The sequence below is a fragment of the Phacochoerus africanus genome, chromosome 2 (genome assembly GCF_016906955.1).
Source record: "Phacochoerus africanus isolate WHEZ1 chromosome 2, ROS_Pafr_v1, whole genome shotgun sequence".
NCBI classification, from domain to species: domain Eukaryota; kingdom Metazoa; phylum Chordata; class Mammalia; order Artiodactyla; family Suidae; genus Phacochoerus; species Phacochoerus africanus.
This window is the reverse complement of record NC_062545.1, coordinates 160354179-160372575: the sequence shown is the minus strand read 5'-3', so window position 1 is coordinate 160372575 and position 18397 is coordinate 160354179. Positions and strand designations below refer to the sequence as shown.

The 18397-nt window shown below is 46.7% G+C and overlaps 2 protein-coding genes across 2 annotated transcripts; both read right to left on the bottom strand.

The window, feature by feature from the left end:
• Positions 1-2197: 2197 nt before the first annotated feature.
• LOC125119678 (serpin B3-like) lies at positions 2198-7955 on the bottom strand. The gene is made up of 8 exons (XM_047766997.1): positions 7919-7955; positions 7113-7306; positions 6430-6483; positions 5098-5226; positions 4663-4780; positions 3934-4076; positions 3462-3617; positions 2198-3032 (listed from the first exon to the last, which is right to left on the bottom strand). The coding sequence occupies exons 2-8, from the start codon at positions 7275-7277 to the stop codon at positions 2631-2633; spliced, it is 1167 nt and encodes a 388-aa protein (XP_047622953.1). The 5' UTR covers positions 7278-7306; positions 7919-7955; the 3' UTR covers positions 2198-2630.
• A 4041-nt stretch (positions 7956-11996) lies between these two features.
• Positions 11997-17754, bottom strand: LOC125119679 (serpin B3-like). Its single transcript, XM_047766998.1, has 8 exons — positions 17718-17754; positions 16912-17105; positions 16230-16283; positions 14899-15027; positions 14464-14581; positions 13735-13877; positions 13261-13416; positions 11997-12831 (listed from the first exon to the last, which is right to left on the bottom strand). The coding sequence occupies exons 2-8, from the start codon at positions 17074-17076 to the stop codon at positions 12430-12432; spliced, it is 1167 nt and encodes a 388-aa protein (XP_047622954.1). The 5' UTR covers positions 17077-17105; positions 17718-17754; the 3' UTR covers positions 11997-12429.
• Between the last annotated feature and the right edge of the window lie 643 nt (positions 17755-18397).

Here is an 18397-nt window from a genome sequence, read left to right as displayed (position 1 = left end):
CTCTTAGGTGACTATGAAGGCGTGGCATTGCTTGGATCACATGTTAAGCAAATGTTTAATTTTTACAAGAAATTACCATACTGTATTTCCCAAATGTCTACACCTTTTTGTTTTCCCACCAGCAGTGTGGTAGGGTTCTTGTTGTTGCCCATTCCCTCCAATAATTGATACAGCCAGATTTTTCTTTTTCTGTCTCTTTAGGGCCATACCCATGGCATATGGAGGTTCCCAGGCTAGGGGTCCAATCAGAACTGTAGTTGCTGGCCTACACCACAGCCACAGCAATGGGGGATCCGAGCCGCACCTGTGAACTACACCCCAGCTCACAGCAACACCAGATCCTGAAGCCACTGAGCGAGGCCAAGGATCAAACCCGTGTCCTCATGGATGCCAGTCAGGTTCGCTTCCACTGGGGCCATGACAGGAAGTCCCCTTTTCCTTTTTTAAATGGCTGCACCAGTAGCACATGGAAGTTCCCTGGCCAGGGGTCAAATTGGAGCCACATCCGTGGCCCACACCACAGCTTCTGGCAACGCCAGATCCTTAACCCCCTGAGCAAGGCCAGGGATCGAACCTGCATCCTCCCTAGAGACAACGTCATGTCCCCAACCCCTGAGTCACAACGGGAACTCTGCTATAGCCAGTTTTTAAAATTTAAACTTAAATTTTGGCCACTCTAGTAGCCATGACGTTGTATTCTGTGGGGAGGAACTTGGACAGCAGGTAAACATCCATTCCTTCTAAAACTTTCAATAGAGTCACTTATTTGTTTTGTATCGGTATGGCCTCGTCGTATTGTTTTAGTCCATGCATTGTCATCTAGTGCTTTAAAAAGAAAGATACACAGGCGTTGGACTTCCCTTCGATTTCTCTCACATGGCCGCCATGTCGGGCAAACGGTTGGTTCTGCGGACGGGCCTAGAACAAAGGCGAAGCTCTTCAGTTCCCAGAGAGAGATGCCGAACTTGCCCTCTACCTGATGTGACGCAGATGCCTGTGGGCCTTTGTCCTCACTCGTCTGCACTTACAACGTTCCTTTGAAAGCCCAACTAAAATAAAAAGTAGTTGAAAGTTGCGGTATAAGACCTTCTAACAATCACTTTTTCAAAAGGAATTCCCCCGCAAACCATCCCCCCCTAAAAACGCAACAACTCCATACCAGTTTCAAGTTCATTGAGCCCTTAGAAATTAATTCCCACACATAGTCACACTCTGACCTTTATTACCTAAAGTGTTCTAATTCACAGTACCCTTGAAATCCCATGTCCCGGGCCAAACTTCTGGTTCTCTCATCTCTCTCACAAGTTCATTCCCGTCATTTCTTTGTTTCTACCTCATTAAATGTCCCCAGGCCTCTCTGTTCATCAAGGCAACTCTCCCTGCCCTTCATTCCCCGCCCAGCCCGCTCATGGCCTGGTTTACTCTCTTGGCCATCTGTCAGTTCCCTTGACCACACATCTCACACTTAATGAGGAAGCATCTGCTTCCTCTGCTCTGTTCGTGGGCTGCCGAATTCTACTGAAGAAAATTTAGACCTTGCTCCAAATGCTCCAAAATTCATGGTTTATGAAATCAGCTGGCATTGAGTACTGGCTGGGAAGGATTTGGAATGAGTCCCCTAAGGAAACCAACATTCTAGAAAATAAAAATCGTCGGTACTTGAGCTTCATCTGTTGGCATAGTTCAAGATCAGTTCTAGGCCCCCCTTTCTTATTATTCTTTACACTGTCTCTTGAGGATCTTATTCTTGCCGCTAGCTACCTTTTTTGTTTTGTCTTTTGTCTTTTAGGGTTACACCTGAGGCATGGGGAAGTTCCCAGGCTAGGGATCTAATCTGAGCTGTAGCCACCAGCCTGTGCCACAGACACAGCCACACCAGATCCTTAACCTCCTGACCAAGGCCCATGTCCTCGTGGATACTAGTCAGGTTTGTTCCCACGAAGCCACAACAGCAACTCCTTATTTAACTTCTTAAGGATAAAAATGCAAAGTGCCTAACATGGGCTACAAAGCCTCTCATGTTCCGGTAGCAGCCTGCAGCCTACCTCTTCAGCATCATCATGCTCTACCCTTCTTTGAATTTTTCTGTTTATGGTTTGATGTTACCTCCCAGTTATCTGTACTATGTGTGGTGGACCACGTCCACTTGGTTGACATGAAAGAAAGCAAACACAAAAAAGGGAAAGGCAACAAGCGATATGCTTAAGTCACTGTTTTATTGATCATGTACTTCATAAAACCAAACAAGTTTGACAAGTAAGAGTCCCAGGTATCACCTAGATTCAAATAACTGTGGGTGTCTAGGTGAGTAGGTTGGAGTAGTAGATACGATTTTTGAGAGAGCAGATATGTTATTTCAAATCGAGGTGAAGACAGCGTGCTGAAACATCCTTTTTATCATGTCTGGAACATTTTGTCCAGAGGGGAGTTATTGTTGGGAAATAAAGGAGGTTTACATGGGTTTGTAGAAAGAGAGAGACAGACAGGCACGCCGTTTCAACCTTTACATTCTTAGTGATGCCATGAGATGGGAAGGAGCAGGAATCAAAGAGCACCTGTCATTTTCAGCGATCGCTGGACCAGAACAACCCTGTGACTATCACCCTAGAGGAGCCGCTGGCTAATCACATCTAAGGGGAGGAGACTCTGCCACAGAAGAGGATGCTGTTGGTCTTATTGTGCCTGATGAAGAACAGGAAAGGGTGATCACAATGGAAATGGTTATTAAATGGTGCTGATGTTTTGCCATTAACAACGCCTGTAGCTGCAGCGGCCTCCGTGCCCTCCTCAGTCACCTCCACAAAAGACTTGTGGACCACGCTGGATATCGCCAGCCCGCGTCTCCCGGTCATGCCCGAGAAGTCGGCATCTGCGCTGAAGGCGCTCACCATCCCCAGGGCTTTCAGCGTGGCCTTGAGATCATAGCTCTCTTCCACTTTGAACCGAGGGAGGTGTAAATCCACTTGGCTTTCCTTCATATTCTGCGAGCTCGTCCACTCTAGCAACTTCTCAGCAGTGAGTCCATCTTCAAGCTGTAACAATGGAAAAAAGGAACAACCGGCCAAACTCTCAGTGGACGTGGAACCAGCTTAACATTGGATCGAATCATGAGCAGAACCTTTGCTTTAACAATAATGTAGTAAGTACAGGAGATTCAGTGATATTTTATATATATTACATATATACACTTATCATGTATTTTACACAGTGCTACTGCATGTAATAAACTGAATCATCTGTGTTTTATACATATTATCAGCAGAACCATTAAATAAACTTATTTTGTAAAAACATGACTGTATATATACATATCTCTTTGTGTCTCAAGCTGCCCGATCACGACATATTTCCTTTGCAGACCTCAGTTCTTTTGAGTTCTGCTTCCACGAACAGCCGGTACCAGCATTGTGCCACGAGGACGTTAAAACAGTGGTAGGGGCATTGGAGGAACGAGGTCTTACCTTCCGCAGACCGTCTACTTCATCTGGCAGCAGCAACAGCATGCTTAGCTCTTGGCCTGTGTACGGTATTTCCAGGATCTTGACATGCAAGTGCTCCAGTGAGGCAAATTTGAAAGCTCTGGTTTCTCTCATCATCTGCACAGATTTGCTTGTATCCTGAAATAGATCGATGTGGCACAAAAATGCCAAGGGAGAGTAAGTAACAACAACAACAACAACAACACAACATAGTATCGAGATACCAAACACCTTCACCTTCTAACAGATGTTCTGGAAATTTGTGAATCAGAGACAAGAGTCTCACCAAGACTCACAGCCTAAAAAACGAAAGTGTTTTGAAAAGAGAATAAAATACAGCCTCAACAAATGTGACTTTCCACGAGGGTTTCTACAGTAGTCAAATATTGTGTGTAACTTTCAGCTTTCACGACTAGCTATGTTGACATTACTGTAAATAACTTATAGACAATACCTTGTTCAGCCAAAATTTTTCTTTCAAAGTGTTTTCTTTCTTAAATTCCTGGAGCCACCGCCCTTTGAAATAGATCGCGTTGACCAGAACCAGAGTGGTGGAGCTGCTCAGAGTGCCTTTGGGAAACAGATCCTTGATTTTTCCTGCCAAAGAAAGAAAATCAAAGGTCTGCCATGAACGGCACAAGCGGTTTGTCTGGAAGATGCTCTGGACGTTACAGCTGAGCATGGAGTATTCACACAGGTCATTGCATTAGGGAACAAGGCCCAGGAGTTCACCAGGTGAAGCTTTCCTCGGGGCACCAGCCTGATGGCGTCGCCCTCAGGCTGACACGTCTTCTTCTGACTGGGAGGGTCTGAGTCTCTGTCTGGGGGGCCAGGAGCCACCTCACTCTGAACACGAACGAACTGGCTTCGGCTCGTCTTTCCACAAACCAATTTTCTTCCTTCCTCCTCCCCCCCCTCCCTCCCTGCCTCCCACTTTGTCTTCCTCCCTAGCCTCCTCAGTTAGCTTGTTCTCTCTCTCTGGTCCTCCACCCTCCGTTCATTCTCCTCTCCTTCCTTCCTCTCTTTCTTCCTAACGCCTCGCATTTGAACTCAACATGCGGAAGCAGTTGCCGCAGTGTCATCTCACTCCATCTCCTGGCTCCCCATGCAGCGGCCAGCACCGGGTTCACACACCTCCGGACTCGAAAGGGGCTCTTCGGTGAGAGATTCTCTTATGCTGTACCTTTAGTTTGGCTTTCCACCCAGGAATTGATCATCTGTCGACTTTCTTCTGCAGCGTTTACAAAATCAACAGATGCCACACTGGCTAGGTAGAATTTCTTGATGTTTTCCAGGTAGTCCTTTGATGTGGGAAGGACGAAAAGAGGAATTGAGGGCAACTGATCGGTAACTAGGTAACTACCCCCAAATTCAATTATGTTCAGCCATGACCAAGTAGATTACGTAAAACAATGGCTAACCCCACACTTTGCCGGTGGGCTGTCAGGCTCTGGGACCCTCCCTGGGTGGGGCTGTGGTCAGGGACCCTGATGCACCTCAGGTAAATGCTGCCCATGTGGGTCAGCCGGGCTCAACTGCCTCCCCGTCCCCCGTGTGGCGGTCCGGGGACAGAGGACCCGGTACCCAGACCGGAGATGCGACGCGCCATGAAACTCACCTGAGAAAACGAAACCGCCTTGTCCCCATAGAGCCTGTTGGCAACGCTCAGCTCGTAGGCATCGGTGGGTTTGTTTAATTCCGTCAGGAGCCTTTGAAACTGACGGTGAACAGTTCCTGCCCTTCCAACCTTCAAACACCAAACAAATGAGTTCATTGGATTCTCTGTCGGTGTAAGGACTAGACCTGAATCAATCTGTCAGATCCACGCCTAGCGTTTGGTATGCCCGTGGATGATGTCTGTTGTTATTCCTGGATGTGTGGTGTAGTTTACAGAAAATGTCTTTCCGCATCCTCACGTTCACTCTTCCAGGTAATTCTTTCTTCCTGCTCTGACACCTTTTCTCTCTTGAACTAGAGCTGCAGCACCATTCCACTACTGGATGTCTCGTAATTGTCTCAAACGATTGGAAGTGCGCTTCCCAGCTGAGCTCAAGCTCCTTGGGGGCGAGGATCACATTGGGTCCTTAACAGCACATTTTCCTATGTTATGACATGATGCCCTGTCACACGCTTGGTGGGTTACCTGCTAAGACACCTCGACTGGGCTCTGTGACTGTTCACTGTGGTGGTCACACTCCCTGCGCAGGTTCACTGCTAAGGCTTTCCATCAGCATTTCGAAGCCTTTCATTCCATTTACATGAAAGTGTAAGAGCTCACAGGATTAAGGAACTTCTCCGTGGAGCCGAGTTTTCAATTCAGGACTGCCTGAATCTAGACGCTGCCCCGCGCTAGCTAAGAGTTTTGGGTTATTTAGGCGATAACCCATACCTTTCGAACAAAATCATGGCCCAAATTATACTTGGGTGTATTATTACTACTCGATGCAATTTATGATTTAATTAAAATCCTACACTTTGGGCAGCACTTTTGTGATTATGATCATTATGGTTGTTGTATAATAACAATACATGACATTGGTCAGGGGGTCTAGTACTCCAGGCACGGTGTCCCTGTTTTGCACGTATCTGCATGTACTCTGAAGCAGACCTTTTATTGCCCCAAGTTCATTGGGATGAGGTCACGGTGGCTCAAAGGAATTGTATTTTGCCACATTCCCCATTCTTAACCAGCAGAGCAGGAATTTGAAGGCTTCCTCTTCCAGCTCTGGAGCTTATGCTGTCAAGCAGATGCTAATCTCCTCTCAGGAAAACAAATACATGAGATGAATAAATACGTAATGTGAAATGAGAAACAACACTATCCAATCTATTTTGCCTAAGAGTTTCCTTAGAAATAGACTTTTCCCAGTTTATCTGAAATTCTCCGTTTAAAACTCTGACCCTCTTGGACATGTGGCCTCCTTCTAGACCCAAGTGATCTGTGACTCACAAGGTCTGCGGTAGCTCCTTCTGCATTCTCCGCGAGTTCCTTGAGGTGGAGGACCTGGAGGAGACAGGAAGAGGGACAAAGAAATTTTACGCCAATTTGTATTTACATGAAAGAAAGAACGAAGGGAATGAAGGAAGAAAGGAAGGAAGGATTGAAGGAAGGAAGGAAGGATGGAGCCAGGCAAACAAGCAAGGCCAAAGCCCAAGCCAAACCAGAATACAAATAATCAAGACATAAAGACAGAAGAATAAAATAAATCACAGTTTGAGCATTTGCTCCTTGAACGACAGAGCAAAGCTGGTTGATCGCCAGCCATTTCAAAGAATCCTCACTTATGTTTCATCCATTACTGAGGAAACATGAAAAGATGTCACCCACGGACTTTAGCCAATGCCTGTTTCTACCTGGACACTTCCATTTGATGAGCCTCACCACTGGTTGTCGGGCAACTGCAGGCGTTCGCCCCAGCTCCTCCAAGGAAGCTGGGCACGGGGAAGCAGATGGGGGGGGGGGCCACTGGGGGAGAGCGTATGCCCCCTCCCCCCGGCTCTGAGCCACCCAGTCATGGGGATGCTTGCAGCCTTCCGGGGGACCCCTGGGCACAGCCAGATCTGTGATCCCTGCACACGAGCCAACAGAGAAAGCAATGCCAAGTGTTCAAAGGAAAGGAAGCTGCCACCCACCTTTCGAATTTCTGATGCAGTGTGTCCTCGGGACCCTAAGTAAGTCATGGCTAAGGCTGACATAATGCTAAGAGGGGAATAGAAGATGTTTCCGCCCTCTGATCGTCTGATCTGTTGGAACAGGTCGACTGCAAACTGGATGATCGATTCACTGAGAGAGCTCATGGTGGGTGGCTCGATGTGGTCTGGAACTCCTGGAAAAGCATCAGATTCCTTTTACAATGAAATTTACTGAAGGGAAGCTTAGCCTGCGATGAAACTGTCCTAAAATAAATGCCTTCCATGGGGGTTGTGGCCTTCTGGCAACGAATGTTTTTCTTCTCTTTACTTTTCAAGCCTTTAAAAATGTGCATGTGAATATCTCATTGCCAGAAGACTCCTGAAATTGGCATTTAAAGTAAACGTTTGTGAAAAACGAATCGAACATCTTTATCGTTTCTTCTTTCCCGGTTGTGCCCATCCTGGGTAGAAAATGCTTTGTTACAGACACCAGGACAAAGGTTGATGTAACAATATCCAGCCACGTCTCATCAGGCACCTCTCCGCCTTTTTCTCGAAGGATCTGTGGGTGCAGAACACGCTCCAGCCCCATCGCCCATGCTCCCAAGGGAGCATTGGGAGGGTTTTTGGAAGTAAATAAGGTCCCTAAAGGTTAGAGCAGATGAAACTATTATTTTACTACTGTCGTGGCAGGAGAAGTAACATACAGTCATGCATAATCATGTCGATGCATGATAGAGAACACATTATGGGCGTTACTTTCAGAAATGGTTCCTGTAGTTGTCAGAGCTGCAGGAAGCCCTTACCTGTATTCCTGGAGGAAGCCGAGGCGGGCAGGGAGCCTGTAAGCCTGTGCGTAGTGAACAGTCAGATTCGGAATATATACCTCCCTCTTGCCACCTCCCATTCCTCAGAGCAGGTGGAATTTCAAGTGCATCAACTTTTGATTTCTTCACCAGGTTACCGTCACCTTCGTGAGCATGAGGTCTCCATGAGGAAAGACGACCTCGTATTTCCTTTTCTCTGGCAGAAGCAACTGCGACCTGCAATCACTGGCTCACTGGAAAATGCAGGTAGGTGTCTTCCTAATAACAATGAGAATAAAGTTAGACTCCAGCTTCCTCACATACCCTGAGTTCCCACGCTCGACTGAAAACAACCCTTGAACCAAATCTGCCTCTTTTATGTGCGGAATTGTCTTTCAGGCCGCTTACAACACAGACTATTAAAAAGCTTCCATTTTCTACGTTATGTTCTGAAAGGTCTTGGTCAACCCGTCTCTTGCCTCAGTCATTGTTCTGTGGGATCAGGAAGGTAGTTTGAAGTCTCAGCTTGAGTGATATGGGCGAAGTGTCTCAGCAACGAGTGGAGAACAGGTACGATTTGCCTTCCCCTAAAGGCTGGACCTTGGCAGCGTCCCCCGCCGCCACCTCCACACCCCTTGCCGCCACTCTCAGGTGTTCTGTGATTTCTAGTTAGTGGGAAGCCCATTTCCCTTGCAGTGTTAACATGTGCTCAGTGAGAGGAATTTCTGATACAAGCAGGGGCCATTTGGGTGGCAATAGTCATCTTCTTTTCTTTTCTTTTCTTTTCTTTTTTTGTCTTTTCTGGGGCTGCACCCATGGCACATGGAGGTTCCCAGGCTAGGGGTTGAATGGTACCTGTAGCTGCCGGCCCACGCCAGAGCCACAGCAACGCGGGATCCGAGCCGCATCTGCGACCTACACCACAGCTCAAGGCAATGCCGGATCCTTAGCCCACTGAGCGAGGCCCGGGATCGAACCCTCAACCTCATGGTTCCTAGTCGGATTTGTTAAGCACTGAGCCATGACAGGAACCCCTTCTCCAACTAAATTTTAAGCATAGGTATTTTTTAGCCTCTTGACTATCGGTCAATGCAACTGGATAGATTTCAAATTACAGAATTTCATCTGATGTTATTTTTTATGAAATTTATTGTTTAATTTGCAGTTTCATGATAGTTCTTGATCTTTAAGATAGGGATATTGGCATATAATTAAATATGGTTAAATATACATGTAAATTGAAGATGGGTCAAAAGTCGGTAAGAATGGCGTGTTCTTAAAAACATATTAAGAAGTTTTTGTTTTTTTCTTTCCACTCAAGTACTTCCAGAGGCAATGGCAACCATGTGCGTTTTGTCCAATTCTCTTCCTCTTCCTCCTTCGCTGTCCACTTTTTGAGGCACAATTTACATAAAATGAGGGTGACACATTGTGAGGTGTACACATCAAAGACTTTTGACAAATGCAAACACCTGTTTAATCACCACTCAGGCAGGCTATGGAGTGTTCACCTCAACCAGAAATTCCCCACCGACTCTTTTATAATCAATTTCCTCCTCAACTCCAGCCCCCGGGAAAGCACCACTCAGCTGTCAGGTTGGACTTCATGCAAGTGGATTTAGGTAACGTGTCCTCCTTCTCTGGAGCTTCTTTCACACAGCATAGTGCTTAGAAGCTTCCTCCATGCCTCTGCAGGAATCAGTAATTTCTTCCCTTTAATTGCTTAGTAACATTCCACTGTTTTTCCATTCACCCGCTGATGCCGATTTGAGGGGATTTTGGTTTGTTTGTTTGTTTGTTTCCCAAATTTTGGCCGTTATCAGTAAAGGTGCTTTGAACATCTGTACACAGGAAGGACCTGTGTAGACATGTTTTCAGTCCTCTTAGGTGACTATGAAGGCGTGGCATTGCTGGATCACATGTTAAGCAAATGTTTAATTTTTACAAGAAATTACCATACTGTATTTCCCAAATGTCTACACCTTTTTGTTTTCCCACCAGCAGTGTGGTAGGGTTCTTGTTGTTGCCCATTCCCTCCAATAATTGATACAGCCAGATTTTTTCTTTTTCTGTCTCTTTAGGGCCATACCCATGGCATATGGAGGTTCCCAGGCTAGGGGTCCAATCAGAACTGTAGTTGCTGGCCTACACCACAGCCACAGCAATGGGGGATCCGAGCCGCACCTGTGAACTACACCCCAGCTCACAGCAACACCAGATCCTGAAGCCACTGAGCGAGGCCAAGGATCAAACCCGTGTCCTCATGGATGCCAGTCAGGTTCGCTTCCACTGGGCCATGACAGGAAGTCCCCTTTTCCTTTTTTAAATGGCTGCACCAGTAGCACATGGAAGTTCCCTGGCCAGGGGTCAAATTGGAGCCACATCCGTGGCCCACACCACAGCTTCTGGCAACGCCAGATCCTTAACCCCCTGAGCAAGGCCAGGGATCGAACCTGCATCCTCCCTAGAGACAACGTCATGTCCCCAACCCCTGAGTCACAACGGGAACTCTGCTATAGCCAGTTTTTAAAATTTAAACTTAAATTTTGGCCACTCTAGTAGCCATGACGTTGTATTCTGTGGGGAGGAACTTGGACAGCAGGTAAACATCCATTCCTTCTAAAACTTTCAATAGAGTCACTTATTTGTTTTGTATCGGTATGGCCTCGTCGTATTGTTTTAGTCCATGCATTGTCATCTAGTGCTTTAAAAAGAAAGATACACAGGCGTTGGACTTCCCTTCGATTTCTCTCACATGGCCGCCATGTCGGGCAAACGGTTGGTTCTGCGGACGGGCCTAGAACAAAGGCGAAGCTCTTCAGTTCCCAGAGAGAGATGCCGAACTTGCCCTCTACCTGATGTGACGCAGATGCCTGTGGGCCTTTGTCCTCACTCGTCTGCACTTACAACGTTCCTTTGAAAGCCCAACTAAAATAAAAAGTAGTTGAAAGTTGCGGTATAAGACCTTCTAACAATCACTTTTTCAAAAGGAATTCCCCCGCAACCATCCCCCCCTAAAAACGCAACAACTCCATACCAGTTTCAAGTTCATTGAGCCCTTAGAAATTAATTCCCACACATAGTCACACTCTGACCTTTATTACCTAAAGTGTTCTAATTCACAGTACCCTTGAAAATCCCATGTCCCGGGCCAAACTTCTGGTTCTCTCATCTCTCTCACAAGTTCATTCCCGTCATTTCTTTGTTTCTACCTCATTAAATGTCCCCAGGCCTCTCTGTTCATCAAGGCAACTCTCCCTGCCCTTCATTCCCCGCCCAGCCCGCTCATGGCCTGGTTTACTCTCTTGGCCATCTGTCAGTTCCCTTGACCACACATCTCACACTTAATGAGGAAGCATCTGCTTCCTCTGCTCTGTTCGTGGGCTGCCGAATTCTACTGAAGAAAATTTAGACCTTGCTCCAAATGCTCCAAAATTCATGGTTTATGAAATCAGCTGGCATTGAGTACTGGCTGGGAAGGATTTGGAATGAGTCCCCTAAGGAAACCAACATTCTAGAAAATAAAAATCGTCGGTACTTGAGCTTCATCTGTTGGCATAGTTCAAGATCAGTTCTAGGCCCCCCTTTCTTATTATTCTTTACACTGTCTCTTGAGGATCTTATTCTTGCCGCTAGCTACCTTTTTTGTTTTGTCTTTTGTCTTTTTAGGGTTACACCTGAGGCATGGGGAAGTTCCCAGGCTAGGGATCTAATCTGAGCTGTAGCCACCAGCCTGTGCCACAGACACAGCCACACCAGATCCTTAACCTCCTGACCAAGGCCCATGTCCTCGTGGATACTAGTCAGGTTTGTTCCCACGAAGCCACAACAGGAACTCCTTATTTAACTTCTTAAGGATAAAAATGCAAAGTGCCTAACATGGGCTACAAAGCCTCTCATGTTCCGGTAGCAGCCTGCAGCCTACCTCTTCAGCATCATCATGCTCTACCCTTCTTTTGAATTTTTCTGTTTATGGTTTGATGTTACCTCCCAGTTATCTGTACTATGTGTGGTGGACCACGTCCACTTGGTTGACATGAAAGAAAGCAAACACAAAAAAGGGAAAGGCAACAAGCGATATGCTTAAGTCACTGTTTTATTGATCATGTACTTCATAAAACCAAACAAGTTTGACAAGTAAGAGTCCCAGGTATCACCTAGATTCAAATAACTGTGGGTGTCTAGGTGAGTAGGTTGGAGTAGTAGATACGATTTTTGAGAGAGCAGATATGTTATTTCAAATCGAGGTGAAGACAGCGTGCTGAAACATCCTTTTTATCATGTCTGGAACATTTTGTCCAGAGGGGAGTTATTGTTGGGAAATAAAGGAGGTTTACATGGGTTTGTAGAAAGAGAGAGACAGACAGGCACGCCGTTTCAACCTTTACATTCTTAGTGATGCCATGAGATGGGAAGGAGCAGGAATCAAAGAGCACCTGTCATTTTCAGCGATCGCTGGACCAGAACAACCCTGTGACTATCACCCTAGAGGAGCCGCTGGCTAATCACATCTAAGGGGAGGAGACTCTGCCACAGAAGAGGATGCTGTTGGTCTTATTGTGCCTGATGAAGAACAGGAAAGGGTGATCACAATGGAAATGGTTATTAAATGGTGCTGATGTTTTGCCATTAACAACGCCTGTAGCTGCAGCGGCCTCCGTGCCCTCCTCAGTCACCTCCACAAAAGACTTGTGGACCACGCTGGATATCGCCAGCCCGCGTCTCCCGGTCATGCCCGAGAAGTCGGCATCTGCGCTGAAGGCGCTCACCATCCCCAGGGCTTTCAGCGTGGCCTTGAGATCATAGCTCTCTTCCACTTTGAACCGAGGGAGGTGTAAATCCACTTGGCTTTCCTTCATATTCTGCGAGCTCGTCCACTCTAGCAACTTCTCAGCAGTGAGTCCATCTTCAAGCTGTAACAATGGAAAAAAGGAACAACCGGCCAAACTCTCAGTGGACGTGGAACCAGCTTAACATTGGATCGAATCATGAGCAGAACCTTTGCTTTAACAATAAATGTAGTAAGTACAGGAGATTCAGTGATATTTTATATATATTACATATATACACTTATCATGTATTTTACACAGTGCTACTGCATGTAATAAACTGAATCATCTGTGTTTTATACATATTATCAGCAGAACCATTAAATAAACTTATTTTGTAAAAACATGACTGTATATATACATATCTCTTTGTGTCTCAAGCTGCCCGATCACGACATATTTCCTTTGCAGACCTCAGTTCTTTTGAGTTCTGCTTCCACGAACAGCCGGTACCAGCATTGTGCCACGAGGACGTTAAACAGTGGTAGGGGCATTGGAGGAACGAGGTCTTACCTTCCGCAGACCGTCTACTTCATCTGGCAGCAGCAACAGCATGCTTAGCTCTTGGCCTGTGTACGGTATTTCCAGGATCTTGACATGCAAGTGCTCCAGTGAGGCAAATTTGAAAGCTCTGGTTTCTCTCATCATCTGCACAGATTTGCTTGTATCCTGAAATAGATCGATGTGGCACAAAAATGCCAAGGGAGAGTAAGTAACAACAACAACAACAACAACAACAACATAGTATCGAGATACCAAACACCTTCACCTTCTAACAGATGTTCTGGGAAATTTGTGAATCAGAGACAAGAGTCTCACCAAGACTCACAGCCTAAAAAACGAAAGTGTTTTGAAAAGAGAATAAAATACAGCCTCAACAAATGTGACTTTCCACGAGGGTTTCTACAGTAGTCAAATATTGTGTGTAACTTTCAGCTTTCACGACTAGCTATGTTGACATTACTGTAAATAACTTATAGACAATACCTTGTTCAGCCAAAATTTTTCTTTCAAAGTGTTTTCTTTCTTAAATTCCTGGAGCCACCGCCCTTTGAAATAGATCGCGTTGACCAGAACCAGAGTGGTGGAGCTGCTCAGAGTGCCTTTGGGAAACAGATCCTTGATTTTTCCTGCCAAAGAAAGAAAATCAAAGGTCTGCCATGAACGGCACAAGCGGTTTGTCTGGAAGATGCTCTGGACGTTACAGCTGAGCATGGAGTATTCACACAGGTCATTGCATTAGGGAACAAGGCCCAGGAGTTCACCAGGTGAAGCTTTCCTCGGGGCACCAGCCTGATGGCGTCGCCCTCAGGCTGACACGTCTTCTTCTGACTGGGAGGGTCTGAGTCTCTGTCTGGGGGGCCAGGAGCCACCTCACTCTGAACACGAACGAACTGGCTTCGGCTCGTCTTTCCACAAACCAATTTTCTTCCTTCCTCCTCCCCCCCCTCCCTCCCTGCCTCCCACTTTGTCTTCCTCCCTAGCCTCCTCAGTTAGCTTGTTCTCTCTCTCTGGTCCTCCACCCTCCGTTCATTCTCCTCTCCTTCCTTCCTCTCTTTCTTCCTAACGCCTCGCATTTGAACTCAACATGCGGAAGCAGTTGCCGCAGTGTCATCTCACTCCATCTCCTGGCTCCCCATGCAGCGGCCAGCACCGGGTTCACACACCTCCGGACTCGAAAGGGGCTCTTCGGTGAGAGATTCTCTTATGCTGTACCTTTAGTTTGGCTTTCCACCCAGGAATTGATCATCTGTCGACTTTCTTCTGCAGCGTTTACAAAATCAACAGATGCCACACTGGCTAGGTAGAATTTCTTGATGTTTTCCAGGTAGTCCTTTGATGTGGGAAGGACGAAAAGAGGAATTGAGGGCAACTGATCGGTAACTAGGTAACTACCCCCAAATTCAATTATGTTCAGCCATGACCAAGTAGATTACGTAAAACAATGGCTAACCCCACACTTTGCCGGTGGGCTGTCAGGCTCTGGGACCCTCCCTGGGTGGGGCTGTGGTCAGGGACCCTGATGCACCTCAGGTAAATGCTGCCCATGTGGGTCAGCCGGGCTCAACTGCCTCCCCGTCCCCCGTGTGGCGGTCCGGGGACAGAGGACCCGGTACCCAGACCGGAGATGCGACGCGCCATGAAACTCACCTGAGAAAACGAAACCGCCTTGTCCCCATAGAGCCTGTTGGCAACGCTCAGCTCGTAGGCATCGGTGGGTTTGTTTAATTCCGTCAGGAGCCTTTGAAACTGACGGTGAACAGTTCCTGCCCTTCCAACCTTCAAACACCAAACAAATGAGTTCATTGGATTCTCTGTCGGTGTAAGGACTAGACCTGAATCAATCTGTCAGATCCACGCCTAGCGTTTGGTATGCCCGTGGATGATGTCTGTTGTTATTCCTGGATGTGTGGTGTAGTTTACAGAAAATGTCTTTCCGCATCCTCACGTTCACTCTTCCAGGTAATTCTTTCTTCCTGCTCTGACACCTTTTCTCTCTTGAACTAGAGCTGCAGCACCATTCCACTACTGGATGTCTCGTAATTGTCTCAAACGATTGGAAGTGCGCTTCCCAGCTGAGCTCAAGCTCCTTGGGGGCGAGGATCACATTGGGTCCTTAACAGCACATTTTCCTATGTTATGACATGATGCCCTGTCACACGCTTGGTGGGGTTACCTGCTAAGACACCTCGACTGGGCTCTGTGACTGTTCACTGTGGTGGTCACACTCCCTGCGCAGGTTCACTGCTAAGGCTTTCCATCAGCATTTCGAAGCCTTTCATTCCATTTACATGAAAGTGTAAGAGCTCACAGGATTAAGGAACTTCTCCGTGGAGCCGAGTTTTCAATTCAGGACTGCCTGAATCTAGACGCTGCCCCGCGCTAGCTAAGAGTTTTGGGTTATTTAGGCGATAACCCATACCTTTCGAACAAAATCATGGCCCAAATTATACTTGGGTGTATTATTACTACTCGATGCAATTTATGATTTAATTAAAATCCTACACTTTGGGCAGCACTTTTGTGATTATGATCATTATGGTTGTTGTATAATAACAATACATGACATTGGTCAGGGGGTCTAGTACTCCAGGCACGGTGTCCCTGTTTTGCACGTATCTGCATGTACTCTGAAGCAGACCTTTTATTGCCCCAAGTTCATTGGGATGAGGTCACGGTGGCTCAAAGGAATTGTATTTTGCCACATTCCCCATTCTTAACCAGCAGAGCAGGAATTTGAAGGCTTCCTCTTCCAGCTCTGGAGCTTATGCTGTCAAGCAGATGCTAATCTCCTCTCAGGAAAACAAATACATGAGATGAATAAATACGTAATGTGAAATGAGAAACAACACTATCCAATCTATTTTGCCTAAGAGTTCCTTAGAAATAGACTTTTCCCAGTTTATCTGAAATTCTCCGTTTAAACTCTGACCCTCTTGGACATGTGGCCTCCTTCTAGACCCAAGTGATCTGTGACTCACAAGGTCTGCGGTAGCTCCTTCTGCATTCTCCGCGAGTTCCTTGAGGTGGAGGACCTGGAGGAGACAGGAAGAGGGACAAAGAAATTTTACGCCAATTTGTATTTACATGAAAGAAAGAACGAAGGGAATGAAGGAAGAAAGGAAGGAAGGATTGAAGGAAGGAAGGAAGGATGGAGCCAGGCAAACAAGCAAGGCCAAAGCCCAAGCCAAACCAGAATACAAATAATCAAGACATAAAGACAGAAGAATAAAATAAATCACAGTTTGAGCATTTGCTCCTTGAACGACAGAGCAAAGCTGGTTGATCGCCAGCCATTTCAAAGAATCCTCACTTATGTTTCATCCATTACTGAGGAAACATGAAAAGATGTCACCCACGGACTTTAGCCAATGCCTGTTTCTACCTGGACACTTCCATTTGATGAGCCTCACCACTGGTTGTCGGGCAACTGCAGGCGTTCGCCCCAGCTCCTCCAAGGAAGCTGGGCACGGGGAAGCAGATGGGGGGGGGGCCACTGGGGGAGAGCGTATGCCCCCTCCCCCCGGCTCTGAGCCACCCAGTCATGGGGATGCTTGCAGCCTTCCGGGGGACCCCTGGGCACAGCCAGATCTGTGATCCCTGCACACGAGCCAACAGAGAAAGCAATGCCAAGTGTTCAAAGGAAAGGAAGCTGCCACCCACCTTTCGAATTTCTGATGCAGTGTGTCCTCGGGACCCTAAGTAAGTCATGGCTAAGGCTGACATAATGCTAAGAGGGGAATAGAAGATGTTTCCGCCCTCTGATCGTCTGATCTGTTGGAACAGGTCGACTGCAAACTGGATGATCGATTCACTGAGAGAGCTCATGGTGGGTGGCTCGATGTGGTCTGGAACTCCTGGAAAAGCATCAGATTCCTTTTACAATGAAATTTACTGAAGGGAAGCTTAGCCTGCGATGAAACTGTCCTAAAATAAATGCCTTCCATGGGGGTTGTGGCCTTCTGGCAACGAATGTTTTTCTTCTCTTTACTTTTCAAGCCTTTAAAAATGTGCATGTGAATATCTCATTGCCAGAAGACTCCTGAAATTGGCATTTAAAGTAAACGTTTGTGAAAAACGAATCGAACATCTTTATCGTTTCTTCTTTCCCGGTTGTGCCCATCCTGGGTAGAAAATGCTTTGTTACAGACACCAGGACAAAGGTTGATGTAACAATATCCAGCCACGTCTCATCAGGCACCTCTCCGCCTTTTTCTCGAAGGATCTGTGGGTGCAGAACACGCTCCAGCCCCATCGCCCATGCTCCCAAGGGAGCATTGGGAGGGTTTTTGGAAGTAAATAAGGTCCCTAAAGGTTAGAGCAGATGAAACTATTATTTTACTACTGTCGTGGCAGGAGAAGTAACATACAGTCATGCATAATCATGTCGATGCATGATAGAGAACACATTATGGGCGTTACTTTCAGAAATGGTTCCTGTAGTTGTCAGAGCTGCAGGAAGCCCTTACCTGTATTCCTGGAGGAAGCCGAGGCGGGCAGGGAGCCTGTAAGCCTGTGCGTAGTGAACAGTCAGATTCGGAATATATACCTCCCTCTTGCCACCTCCCATTCCTCAGAGCAGGTGGAATTTCAAGTGCATCAACTTTTGATTTCTTCACCAGGTTACCGTCACCTTCGTGAGCATGAGGTCTCCATGAGGAAAGACGACCTCGTATTTCCTTTTCTCTGGCAGAAGCAACTGCGACCTGCAATCACTGGCTCACTGGAAAATGCAGGTAGGTGTCTTCCTAATAACAATGAGAATAAAGTTAGATCTCCAGCTTCCTCACATACCCTGAGTTCCCACGCTCGACTGAAAACAACCCTTGAACCAAATCTGCCTCTTTTATGTGCGGAATTGTCTTTCAGGCCGCTTACAACACAGACTATTAAAAAGCTTGCATTTTCTACGTTATGTTCTGAAAGGTCTTGGTCAACCCGTCTCTTGCCTCAGTCATTGTTCTGTCGGATCAGGAAGGTAGTTTGAAGTCTCAGCTTGAGTGATATGGGCGAAGTGTCTCAGCAACGAGTGGAGAACAGGTACGATTTGCCTTCCCCTAAAGGCTGGACCTTGGCAGCGTCCCCCGCCGCCACCTCCACACCCCTTGCCGCCACTCTCAGGTGTTCTGTGATTTCTAGTTAGTGGGAA